At 45.2% G+C, this 13,371-nt stretch overlaps 1 protein-coding gene across 3 annotated transcripts in view; it reads left to right on the top strand.

Annotated features, from left to right (window-relative positions):
- The window catches only part of CTNND2 (catenin delta 2), an 886,845-nt gene that overhangs the window by 744,268 nt on the left and 129,206 nt on the right, over positions 1-13,371 (top strand). For all 3 annotated transcript variants that reach the window (XM_032470087.1, XM_032470083.1, XM_032470094.1), the window contains 2 exons: positions 4,033-4,150; positions 9,301-9,486. In XM_032470087.1, the coding sequence (XP_032325978.1) occupies positions 4,033-4,150; positions 9,301-9,486 (304 nt within the window). The remainder of the gene's footprint in view (positions 1-4,032; positions 4,151-9,300; positions 9,487-13,371) is intronic.

Genomic DNA, 13,371 nt, shown 5'->3' with positions numbered 1-13,371 from the left:
AATATTATCAACAATCATAAGAAACTTCAGATCTCAAGCTGAACAAGTTTACAAGGATGGCGGTTGTAGTGGCAGAACAGAAATCGCAGTAGAAGCCTGCATGGATGGTGTCACAGACATCTGATACTTATCCAATAAGCACAGAGCACAGAGGTGATTCGGTTCCGGACTCCATGTGAATTCCAGTCCATTGCAAGAGCTGAGCACACATGTGATAGCCAGCTTGCATTGAGCATCCTCGGATGTACCGGGCACTCAGCTGCACGCTGGGCATACAAATAACCATGACATGCCTTCTGCCCCCCTGAAAGTCCCAGTGCAGCAATAAGGTCACAGCCTAAATAATGCCAATGCAAAATCAATGGTGATCAATAAGCAATCAATAAGATTCAAAGAGCTAAGGGAGTATGGAGAAGGGAGAGGCTGATTTCAAACAGATTGATTACTCAAACTCTCATCCCTTGCTTTTCTATGTGATTTGATCCCCCATATCCGGACCATCTGAAATGGAGATGTGCAACTAGAGCCTTTCGTGTAAATTCCACTTTGGACCCTATGAGCACAGTATATTAAATTTTTTTTTAATGAACATAGTGAGTGATGGAAGCTCAGAGAAATGAGATGCCAAACAGCACTGAAGATAGGGAAAATAAAGCAGTTTAGCTAGTTACATTTGAGTAAGAACGATGGCAAGAGATGTCATATCTCTTAATTGTAAGATATAGAAATAAATTGTTTCATTTTTCATCTATTAGATAAAAAGATTATAGAATCCACTTTAGGCAGAAATTTCCAAATGACATATCAACTGACAATTCCATCAAGATTATAAAAATTACTTCTAAGGAATAGATATTATAGCATCATTGTGCTTTTTAAAAAAATAGCTACAAGTATTTGTTTTAATGCTACATTTGTGCATAGAATTTTGCTGTACCAGTTTCTAGCCAGACATGAAAATCACTCCCCTAATGTGAGCAGAAGATGGTTCAAGTACAACAGCAGGAAAGAACTTTGTAGGTGGGGCATTGACTCTTTGTGAAAACACTTACGTAGGACCATAATTACGATTAACTTGTTCAGTGACCAATACACAAGGTCACTGGGATTTTTCTTTTTAAACAGTGAAACATACAAGTGTAATAAATTTTGTGCTAGGGAGTAAAGGAAACCTTCCTCTCCTCCAGAGGGAGAAACCAAAGATAATCTTGTGATATAATTCACTTGTTCAGGGATAGTTGATTAAAAGTGGAAACCCAACCCAACCCAACCAAACCAAAGGCTTGTAGGACACCATTACCCACTGAAAAAGAGACATGTCCACACCTCAGTTCACTTAAAAATATATATGACTTGTTAGTCTTTTTCATTTCTCAGTGTCTTACACATTTTTATATAGTAGCCAGTTAGTAACTTTTTTTTAATTTTAGAGATTAGACTAGAATCGAACAGGAACTAGAATAAAGAAAAATGCTCAAATTAATATCGAAAATTTACGATGTTGACAGAGTTGTTAATTCCTGATCGTTCCCCTTGGCTGGCCCTGCCCGTTCATTGATTACCGATGAAAATAGGGCTGATCATTATGATGTTTATTTGTGAATCAGGAGGCAGCCTGCCCCCATCGTGAAGCTGCACAGGGAAGACAGCATTCATCAGCGAAGGAAAAGTGTAGAGGATATTTGAGACTAAGGTGCACAAGAGCTATCCCTCAGTTCTTCTTTCAAGTCTGAATTCCATCTTTCTGTCTGGAAACATGACCTCATCACAGCATGAAGAGGCAGGATTTAAGACACATAATCATACATTGCACCCAGCATTCTTCTGACCAAAGAGGTCTGATTAGAACTTTTGTCAAACCTATTACTCTCTCAGTGTCCAAGTTCAACCTGCTGAAAATCATTTCAAGGATGAGTGGTCTGAAAATACTCTCTTAAAATGGCCATCCTTCTAGTTTGGATAATGCAGTGTGCCTCTCACCACTGTTTCTCTCCCAGGAGGAGTCCTTCCTCCCTCCCAAGGATTCTGTCAGAAACGAGGGGTGGCCCCCGCAAGGCAGAATCTGTAACACTTCATGTAAAAATGCTTCTCGTATTTGCTCAGTTATGTTATCTAAGGAACTGAGGAGTTTTGTTTATATTCAAGATCAGCAAATGCCAAAAATACTAATTTGAACTGAATAACCTTTCCCAGTGTTACATGAAAATGCTGATAGACCCTATGTAAACATGTCTACAGAATTTTTTAGACGTTAAAGAAAACATTTATGTTCAGTAGTACTTTAGCATTGAGCCTACTTTATTTTGATTTAATTCCTAAAAAAATATAGTCCATACTGTATATCATGCCTGAAGCCCTTGCTTTCCTCTGCTTCACCGACCTGGGTTTTGTTCCAGTTTCTCTATTTTCTATGTATGTGGCCTTGAACAACCTCTTGGAGCCTCCATTTTCTCATCTGTTGAACAGAATGAAGTATAGTGGGGAAGGTTGTTGGGAAAACAGAATGAGAATACCTCTGTCAGTTACAGCGTGTTTTTGGAGATCCGTTCTATCCATCTACTCCTGTGGGCTCTGCCCAAGGTGACAGATTCTTGGAATCTGCCACGTGGTGGGCCTCAGCAGTCAGCAGAGAACACTACCCTCCCCAACCAAACCCTCCCCACCAGAACTAGAGCCAGAGCAGTGGTTTTCAATGTCAGCATCACCAAATATGCCAATTATCCGACTCCACCTGTGCTCCCTAGGTGGGTCCCAGCAATTTACAGGAACACACCCTCCATGTGATTCTTTTGCTAGCCATAGTTTGAGAACCACTGCCCTACCTAGATCATTCTCTCTTTCCATCACCCTTCCCCAAGTTTCTAAATTCTTTCTGTCCCTTGGTACCTTCTGTTAACTCACCTCCTCCAGCACCCCTCCAAAAGGCTGTGCTGTCCCTGAGTCAGTCACTGCAGAAGTCTCTACTGGAAATGCATCCTAGCCGTGGTTAGCAGACAAAGAACGTGATGACAAGCACCCCGACGATTCTCCTTCGACTGGATTGTCTCGTGTCTTGTAGGTCGAGACGTGCTCTCTGCCTCCCAGCTGTGTGTCCGTTACAAGAGGCCCCTTCGGTTGGCTTTAGCTTCCTTTGCCGCTACAGGAAGGAGCTTGGCTTCTCTGACCCATAAAAGGTGCCATGGGCACCCCGATGACTCAGTTTTCACCTAAACCTCTATCTATGTTCTTGGGATAAATTTCTAGAAGTTTACCTCCGGTGGGGCCAAGGTAGGTATATTTTTGAGGCAGGTGAACTTAGGGCTGTAAGATATTTCACTAAGTTGGAAGCTTTGTCTTTGGAAGGAATTTCAGACTTCTCAAAGAAGAGGAATCCTTTGAATCAAAGAGCTTCTGATTCCCTTGTCGATTGTAAGTGAAGCAGACCTGGAAGACTTTTCCAAAGTCTCCGTCCTTAGTGGTCGCAGGACTGTCAGGGATGGCGTGTTTGGAATTCTGCATTCTCCCTCTCTAGTGTTCCGTTACAGACATCTGTGACTCAGCCGGTTCTAGGAGGCATTTGTGGAAGCCATTCCTACTCATTAAAACTATATTCTTGGTAAATGCTCTGAAAAGGCAGTGTTTTCATTAAAGCTATCACAAGAAGTGGGCAGAAGAACATTCTTTTGATGACCACCATGAAGGATGCTGACACATCTATTTTTTTAATTGAAATATGGTCGATTTACAATGGTGTGTTAATTTCTGGTGTATGGCATAGTGACTCAGTTACATACATATATTCATTTTCATATTCTTTTTATTATAGGCTATTACAAGATATGGAATTCAGTCCCCTGTGCTATAGACTCAGACCTTGTCATTCATCTATTTTATACGTAGTAGTGTGTATCTGCAAATCCCAAACTCCCTGATTTACCCCTCCTCCCCCCTCCCCACCGCCCCGGGTAACCTTAAGTTTGCTTTCTATGCCTGTGTGTCTCTTTCTGTTTTGGAGATCCGTTCATTTGCTGACACACCCTTTTTGCTTTGCAGGAACGTTAGTTCAGCCGGAGAGGAAGCCCGCAGGAGGATGCGGGAGTGCGACGGGCTCACGGACGCGCTGCTCTACGTGATTCAGTCTGCGCTGGGGAGCAGTGAGATTGACAGCAAGGTCTGTTGTGTTTGCACAGGTGAAGCGTCTTACAGAATAAAGATGTCCGGGGACTAAACAACGGCTAACAAGGATGGGGAGTTAGCGCGGAGTTTAATACTTTCAGTCTGAAATCTGTATCGACAGGACTTCCAATCCTAGCCTAGAACTAGACACTTAATTCTTGATTAGTAACACGTAAGAATTAAAGTAACTCAAACTACAGGTGTTCCAGATGAGTATATAAGCCTTCACACACCAGGGTACCCACTGTCTTCTAGCTTTATTTTCTAAAATCCACTTTCCAAAGAAAAAGGAAATTTTAAAACTACCTGAGATTTGAATAAGCCTGTATTCTTACAAGATAGCTTTTTCACAACTTAATTCTATCAAATGCCATTTAAAGAATGCCTGATGAAGTCTAAATAAATGCCATCAAAATGCTAAATTAACGAGGCTGTCAAAACGTTAATCATTAGTGTCTGCTCAGTGTTTTACTTCACAAACCAAAATAGAATTGGGTGAGCTTCTCCAGTGTTTGAGCTGTTTTGTTTTATCTTAATTTGTCTTTTGATTAGTGTTGATTCACTTTAAATAAGAATCTGTAATTTCATAATATCCTATAAATGCAGACTTTACTGATGCTCTAAAGTAATAGGTGTGGTGAGCATGACACCTTAGTAAGCTCTTCTCAAGAACCACACTGTTGACATTTTGGGCTGATTATTGCTTTATTGGGGGTGATCCTGTGCCCTGTCGGATACTGAGCAGCGTTCCTGGCCTCCACCCATAAGATGCCAGTACCATGCCCCCCACCCCCATTGTAACAAACAAAAATGTCTCCAAACATTGCCAAATGTGCCATGAAGAATTAAAAAATGGCCCTGGTTGTGAACCAAAGCCTTAATCCCATGGTTTTAATGCCAACTCTTCATCAGAATTGCCTTTGGAGCATTTAATAAATGTGCATGCCTGGACCCACCCCCACCACAGCCCCCTGAATCCGAATGTCCAACTCTCGTCTCCAATGTCTGTTCCTCTGAAATTTCCTCTGGTCATTCCATGTGCATCTTGGATTGTGAACCCACCTTAGTAGATCCAGCTTTACAGTGGACTCCAATCAAGAATAAAGAATAATGTAATTGAGTTGGCAAGTCAGATAAAGAACAAATAAGAATGATTTTATTCATTTAGTTGCTAGTGGCATGGGGATGATTTCGCATGGCACTTCTCAACCTTCACTACACATTAGAGTGACTGAAAACTTTAGGAAGTTACTGATTCCTGAGCCCTACTCCCTAAAGATTGGAATCCATGATCTCTGCTGGGACGCCAACCCTTTTAAGATGAGGTCAGTCCAGTTACGAACACTGTCATCTTGTCACTGCCACTCAGTTTCATTCGCATCCATTCATTTACTGTGTACATGTTATCAATTGCAAAAGTGAAATATTATATAAAAGATTGAATCAACCTCTCTTGTAAAAGCCTTAACAGCCATTGTAGACCTTTTCATATCATTGACAGGAAAATTAAGTCCCTAAAGAGGCAACCAGTGAAGAAGCTGTCTTGAGTGTATACAGATACCTGTTAACACAACAGACATGGGATTTAGTTTTTAAAAAGCTGCTGAAAGTAATTTGTATTTCACAGAAGCTGCCAAGGATCTTAATATTGCGAGTGGTAAAGACTAAGGCAGGGGACCTGAAGCCTCTTACTGTAATGGAGACCAGGCAAGCAAGATTACTGCCTGGGCCTTGCAGTTGAAAACAAAAGAAGAGTCAACTTCCTCTTGCCTTGGCCAAGTGCCCGCACCACCAGTGTGGTGGGGTAGGCAGCCTCCAAGAGTGTGGTCCAAAATCAAAGTGCTGTGAGGCACACATGCTGTTTTCTGATGTCTTGGACAACCAGACTCCTCAGACTCTGGGCGGAGCTTGGAGACCCTCTGTCTTAATGTCCACATTTTCCACCAAAGGGTCAACTGGAAAAATTAGGACCATTTAGGGCTGGAGTCAGAAGACTCAGATATTCCTGTCGAGGTGGCTGGAGCACCACGTTAGGCACCAGGACCATGCTGACAGATGTGCTTTCTCCCGCTCCCGACTCCCAGAGGCAGGACCCGAGCGACCTCCCCTTGGAGACAAGGAGGATCCTCGTAGCTGGTGATTAACCGCCCGGCGGTGCTCTGCGGGCCAGAATGTGCTGTTCAGTTTTAAACGTATTATTATTGTCCTGTTATTTTCCACTCAGCCCTGTGCTCGGCCACTTCTGAGCTTTCACGATGACAAGTTAGAGGCGGGAAGAATGTGAGTGCACGCTGTCTCCAGGGCCAGTGAAGTTAATGAGTAAAAGAGCCTGGATGCCGTGCACGCTCTCAGCTCAGCTCCCATAATTGGGACAGTTTGTTGAATGGGTAACATATGGTGGCACATTCTACAGACAGCTTCCAAATTAGCCCTTTCTAATAGAAAATAAGGAATCAAAATGACCCTGGTGACCAAGAGGAGCTGCTGAAAGCTCTGGTGACAGCAATGGATATGGAAACCAAAACCAACGGCTGCCATGCGCCTTCTGCTGGTGTCCCCAAGAAAGACGGGGGCTGGTCTTTTTTTTTTTTTTTTTTTTGTCCCGTACCCTTCGGAGAAAAGCACTTGACTTGGTAATTCTCCCGAAACAAGCTTAAAGAGAGAGATGAGTTCAGTTTCTGGGAACACCCCCCCATACATCCTTCCCTCTAAACCACCTCTTGTCCTCCCCCCCGACCCCCCACCGCCGCTTTCTCCCTCCCCATCCGTCTTCTCCGCAGATCATCCCCCAGCCACAGGTAGATGATAGAGCATTTCTCGAACCTGCAGATTTACTCCCCAGTAGTCATTTGTTAAACTAGAGGCATGGATGTGCCCCCAGGGAGGACGAACAGCAGGATGACAAAGAAGTTTATTCTCCCAAGTCTTTGATGTAAGAAAAATCAGTTTGAGCTGATTTAAAAATCGTTCTGACTTATGCCATAACATTTTCCTTCCAGTGAGAGACTTTTCTCTCATGCATCGTCCTGTGCTTACCTGCTTTCATGTCGGTTCTTTTTTGATGCCGAGAGGACGCTTGAAATAGAAAATCAAGTTGACTCAAAGCCTGTGGGATTAGCAGCCCATGAAACCTTGAAAAGCTGACAAGGTCTGGAACGGCAAAGGCTCCAGAAATATACCTTGAAAACTGGTTTTTCTGGTTGATTTTCATGCCCCCAGGAGTCAAGTCAAAGACATCTGCTGCCTTTTACCAGATTCCAGTTGTAGGTGGGAGCAGTGCAGGATCTGTACCCTGGCAGCCCCCACCCCCTTCCAGTCCCAACCCAGGACAAGAGAGAAATGGTACATTCTGCTATGAGTCTCTGATGGCTTCCGGTCTTGTTTCCTTCATCTGTAAAATGGAACAATGTCCCCTGCCTTGAATGGTGGCTGTTTGCACAGTTGGTCACGGAAAAATGATAGCCAAGTTGGTGTGCTTTTAAAAATAAAACTTAGTTCAGTTCAGTTTTTTTTTTTCCACCATTATGTTATCCTTTTTAAAAGTTAGGTATTTTTTTTCTTCTTCCTTCAGTTCCTCAAATCCAGAGCAAAAATCAAAAGGTTGATGCATTGGACTGAATGTTTTGTTTCCCCCAAAATTCATATGTTGAGAGCTAATCTCCAATTTGGCAGTGGGGTCTTTGGGAGGAAATAGAAGCACAGAGATTTAGTACTTTGGCCAAGGTCACACAGCTCATTAAATGGCGGAGCCAGGACTCCATCACAGAGGGATTAGCTCCAGGTCACAAGCTCTGGCCCTCCCAGTGGTACTGCCTCCCCCACTGTTAACGATGTGTCCTCGTAAAGCACTTACTGTGTGCCGGGCACTCTGCTTTGTATGTACACAGTGGGTTAGTTTCCTCTTGCTGCTTTAACCAATAGCCACAGACATGGTGACTTAAAAGCACAGATTTATTATCTTACCGTTTTGGGGATTGGGAGTCCAAAATGGGTCTTGCTGGGCTAAAATCTGTGTGTGGACAGAGCTGCATTCCTTCTGCAGGCTCTCAGGAAGCATCTGTTTCCTTGTCTTTTACAAATTCTAGAAGGCCGCCCACATTCCGTGGCTCATGGCCCCTTCTTCCATCTCTAAAGCCAGCAATGGCAGGTCGTGTCCTTCCCACACTGTTTCACCCTAACTCTTCTGCCTCCCTCTTTTGCTTATAGGACCCTCATGATTACATGGGCCCATCTGGATCTCCGTCCAGTCCGCTGGGCCCGACTGCATGGTCCCATCCTAGCCTTCCCATCTGAAGGTCAACTCTCCCCCACCACATAACCTAACACATTCACAGGTTCCGGAGATTAAGATGTGAACGTCTTTGGGGTGGGGAGCTTTATTCTGCCCACCGCACGTGAACACTTTAAATCCCCTAAACCACACAGCATCGTAAGACGTGAGCACTGTTAGGGTCACCTTATAGAGGGCGTTACTGAGGCACAGAGATAGCGGGAGCGCCGTCCAAGTCACACAGCAGCAGTCAGAGGCCTGAGGCTCCACAGGCGTCCAGCTGTATGACGTGTGTCCTTAACCACCGTTCAGCCCCCACGCGAAGGAAACGGGAGTGCCAGCCATGGCAAGGAGGATCCGTAGCGTCCCCGGTGGCCACGGACGCTGGCTCGCCTGGGACGGCCCAGTTTGCAGCCCTTGCCCCGTTTTACTCCCAGAAAGCGCCCTGGCAGACGGTCAGCGTTAGTGTCACCCTCCCAGAGCTGACAGAAGTCCCGTTATCTGTGCTTTTGGTGATGTTGAGCCCTCATCCCCAGGCGGCAGTGGTCCGGGAGTGGGCCGCCTCCAGGGCCTCCTGTGGTTGTGGGTTCTCCCTCACTCACAAGTGAACTTCAGTCAACAGTGACAGCTGTTCATAAAAGTAACTATTGTTCATAAGTAGTTTCTTTGAGGGGAAGATAAGGTCTCAGGACTTTTCCAAGTGTCTCTAAACTCTTTCCACCGCCGCTGTCAAGGGAGACTTCTTTAGGAGCCCCGGCTAAATACATCCAAAGGAAAATGTGCGCGTGAAGATTGATTGCTTTTCCGGGCGGAGGGGTGCTGGCTAGTTTTCATTCATTCCTCTTCCTTTTTTTTTTTTTTTTTGGCCTTTCCAGACCGTGGAAAACTGTGTGTGCATATTAAGGAACCTGTCGTACCGGCTGGCAGCGGAAACGTCTCAGGGACAGCACGTGGGCACGGATGAGCTGGACGGGCTGCTCTGTGGGGAGGCCAACGGCAAAGACGCAGAGAGCTCCGGGTGCTGGGGCAAGAAGAAGAAGAAGAAGAAATCCCAAGACCAGGTGATGTGGGTGACTCTCAGCCGCATGCACTTACCCCTTCCCTCGCGGCCGCGCAAACGCTTCGTCTGCAAACACGGGTGCAGGGCTCTGGCTTTCCAACACGCCGTAAAGGCAGGGATGCGCCTGCACAGCTTCTCCGTGGGGATTTCACAGCTGAGGCAGTGGAACACTCAGTGAGTCCCCTCTGGTTCTACAGCCAAACCAAGATAGGAAATTTCAGAAGGAAAGAGGCACTTGAGTCGCCGGCAGGCTCTCGGGTACCAGCTCACAGCGTCAAGTCAGACGCAGGTGCTGATCCTTTGTGTTGACTCTCACATTTATTGAGGTTCTGGTGGGGAGCAAGCGGGTGCCTTGCAGGTGGTACAAAGGCACAGAACAGGTGTGGCCTGAGAAGGGAAACGGAGGAGAGAGGCACAGAAACCCAACACGTATATTTTTTTTCCTGTCGAGTCAGTTTACAATGTTGTGTCAGTTTCTGGTGTACAGCGTAGTGTTTCAGCCGTACGTGGATGCACATGTATTCCTTGTCACTGTAGGTTACTGCAAGATACTGAGTGAAGTTCCCTGGGCTCCACAGTAGGGTCTTGATTGTTCATCTGCTTTGTATGAAGTAGTCAGTACCTGCAAATCCCAAACTCCCAGTTTACCCCTTCCCACCCCTTCCCCCCGGTAACCATGCGTCTGTTTTCCATGTCTGTGAGCGTTTCTGTTTTGTAAATAACACGTATTTTATAGCTCGTTTTGGAAGTTGTGGATATGCGACCTTGCACTTCTTGTTGGAAAACGGGGGTAGCAGTCTGAGAATTCCCAGCCCTTCCAACATAATGACATTAGATGCTTGGCTCTGGGGGACAGTTCGATGAATTCAGAAAGCTGTCCCGCCGGAGAGGCCTGTTCACGATGCAGCGGCCTTTACCTCGAGCAGCTGTAAGTAGGTGGCCCTGCAGTGAAGGCCCCGAAGCTGCAGCTCAGCCTTGGCAGAATCAGAGCAGCCTCCACCCCTCTCCCTGGGAGGCTCTGGGAGGCGGAACCGCTCACCCATCAGGCCCCCAGGTAAGGGAGTAAAGCGAAAAAGTGCCCTCCCTGCCGCTGCCAGGAACCCCCGCTCCTGAGGCCTCCCCATCTCCTCTGGGCGCGGTGGTTCTCCCGCCAGCCTTGCCCTGGTCACTGTGGCCGTATGTCCAGCTTTCCTCTGGCCGCTGTGGTCTTATGTCCAACTGCTGAGGGCCGCACAGACCCCAGACCCGACTGTCGTCAGGAGCGGATGACTGAGAAAGCGGGACGGAGTTCCCAGCGCTCTGTCTTGCCAGGTTTTTAAGTCAAAATTCAATCTGTTTAGGTTACAGAGCACTTGTTTTCTAAACTATTTTAGAAATAGCTTTACTTTGAGAGGGGGTTAAAGGAACTATTTTATTTAGGGTAAGGATTTATGGGAATGTGTCTTTAAGTATAATTCCTGCATTATACATTATAATTAAGTATAATTCCTGCGTTTGACCTAAACGCACCACGGGTAGCATATTTGTGGGTTCCGGTTCTTGAGCTGTAGGTGGTCCCTGAGGGCTGCTCCAGGTCTCTCTCCAGCCTCTGGATCCATGTGTTCCAGCTTAAATACACCCAGAATTTAGGAGATACCTTCTTGGTGTCTCTTGGACGGTGACCTTCCACTCTGAGAAGTGAATCCCCAGCCCTGCTCTGTCTCTTGGTCAAGGCGCAGTGCTCCATGTTTTCCGTCTCTCCTTGCATCGCAGGAACCTTTTAGGAGGACTGAGCCATGGTGCTTAATTCAGCCACTTAGAAGCCTCCCACCGGGGAAGGCCTCGGTCAGCCAGCAGCTCCTCTGTGCCAGGCGTTGGACCACCTCAGGGCTCCCACCCTAAGTTCAGGACCTTAGGGGCGCCAGACTATTGTGGGTTCTGAACATTCTCAGTATCAAACAAATGAAAGATGCCTAACAGAAGTACATGGGTTCTTCTCATGGTCTCCTTTGGCAGTGCTTATACCATGGGGCCCAGTCCCTGCACCGCTTCATCCTGGAAGGCCAGCCAGTGCAGTGAGGTGGGAAGGAAGACGAGCCTGAGGGTGGGAACGTGGTGCCTAGTGATCATCGTCCGAGTCTCCCCTGCCACCTGAGGACTCAGAGCCTCCGTGATGGGCCCAGGCAGCTTCGGAAGGCAGATTCGTTAAATTCCATTCATACAAATTAGCCTTGGCAAAAAAAGAGAGAGAGGAGGAGGGAGAGGGGGAGAGAAAGAGAGAGGCAGGGAGGGAGGAAGGAAGGAAGGGAGAAGGAAGGAGAAAGAAAAGAAAAGAAAGGCAGCTTGAAACCTAGATGGAATACATTCTGATTTCAAGAGTTTCTCTCCAGTCCGTTGCTTGGATCCTGAAACACATCCTTCTAATGGCTCCTGTGCCTCACTGGTGTCTCATTTTGTGAGATCTGCCCAGACACCAAACCCTTTCTCCAACTCTGCCGCAGTGTGCCCTGGCTTGAAATCTTTTAAATGACAGGTGAGATTAGGATTTGACTGGGTTCAGAGAAGTCACAGATCAGAAGACAGCATTCATGATATAGCCCTTCTTTCGAGGTGTTAGCTGCCTCCATGAAACGTCATGGTGAGCGATTTCTCACCGTAGAACGCTGTACTTCAAATCAAATTTAATGACATCAATGAACTCTTTTCTAAGTCGAGTAAGGTAAAGTGATAAATACAATTTTATGATTTTTCACCAGAAGCCTCAATGAAACTTTATGTGATTTGTTTGCCCCATTTTTTTCTTACAATATTCTTTTATGAGAGAAAAAGAAGAATTTCTTTAAGAAAGGTTTGCTGAAACTACCCTCAGTTAAAATACAATGGAACTTTGTTGTTTATAAAGAAGCTTCAAAGTTATTTCAGCCAAATGATAGTTTTTTAAAAAGGTTTTCAAGCTGTGCTCTAACATAGTACAAAACTATTTTGAAGTGCCGGGGAATTCAGTGTCAAGCTTAATGAGGATGCAAACAGAGGGAGTTCTGGGTTTACAGCCATGAAAATGGTCAGGTACCATCCATCTCCTGCTTATCTTTACTGCTTGTAAAGTCAGGTTTTTAAAGAATGGGTGGTGATGAGGGAAGGTGTATGATACTGAGCGTGGTGAAGAAAGAAATATAGAAACAGGTCTGTATGTAGACGTAGGCATGATCAAAGACAGAAGACAGTAATTGATTCTTCGTGTACTTGTCAATTTACACACTTTCTACAATGCACATTGCATTTGTAATCTTTTCAAGTCTTATTCAAAAAAATAATATTCAAAAAGCTACTAACTGATCAAGTGAGTGTTTGTTTAGACACGTGGATACATTTTCTTCTCTTAAATTTGAGATGCCTCAGAGAAAGGCATGAGACGCTATGTAACATGAAAAGTTACCTAATCCTCAATGGATGCTTCCCAGGACAGAGGAGCCAGAGATTTTACCAGGAATCAAAAGTCATAAAAATCATAATTGGTTTAATGATTGCACTTGCTGCAATCCAGAAATTTATGTTGACTTCCACCTTCGGCATTGGTATTCCGTGCCTGAGGAAAATACCGTAACAATCTGCAAGTCCGGTTTAGTTATAATAAAAATCTTAAAACCTTTTTCTTTTAAATCCTTCATAGGGATAATTCAAGAAAATATATGATACAAAGATATACTGCATTCGTGCTCTTATTTCACAAAATGATTGCTGTTGAAAGGTACTGGAACCATCAGGCTGTAAACGCCTGTGTGTGGATGGATCGGGCGCTGCTATGCATCATACTCTGGTCTAAAAGGACTTTGCAGGTTCATTAATTGCTGATTTTGTGCTCAGTGCCTACTGCTGAATTATAAGAAATTACTGGTTTCTCTGGCTC

This window comes from Camelus ferus, chromosome 3, assembly GCF_009834535.1.
Source record: "Camelus ferus isolate YT-003-E chromosome 3, BCGSAC_Cfer_1.0, whole genome shotgun sequence".
NCBI lineage: Eukaryota > Metazoa > Chordata > Mammalia > Artiodactyla > Camelidae > Camelus > Camelus ferus.
This window is presented reverse-complemented; position numbering and strand designations above follow the sequence as displayed.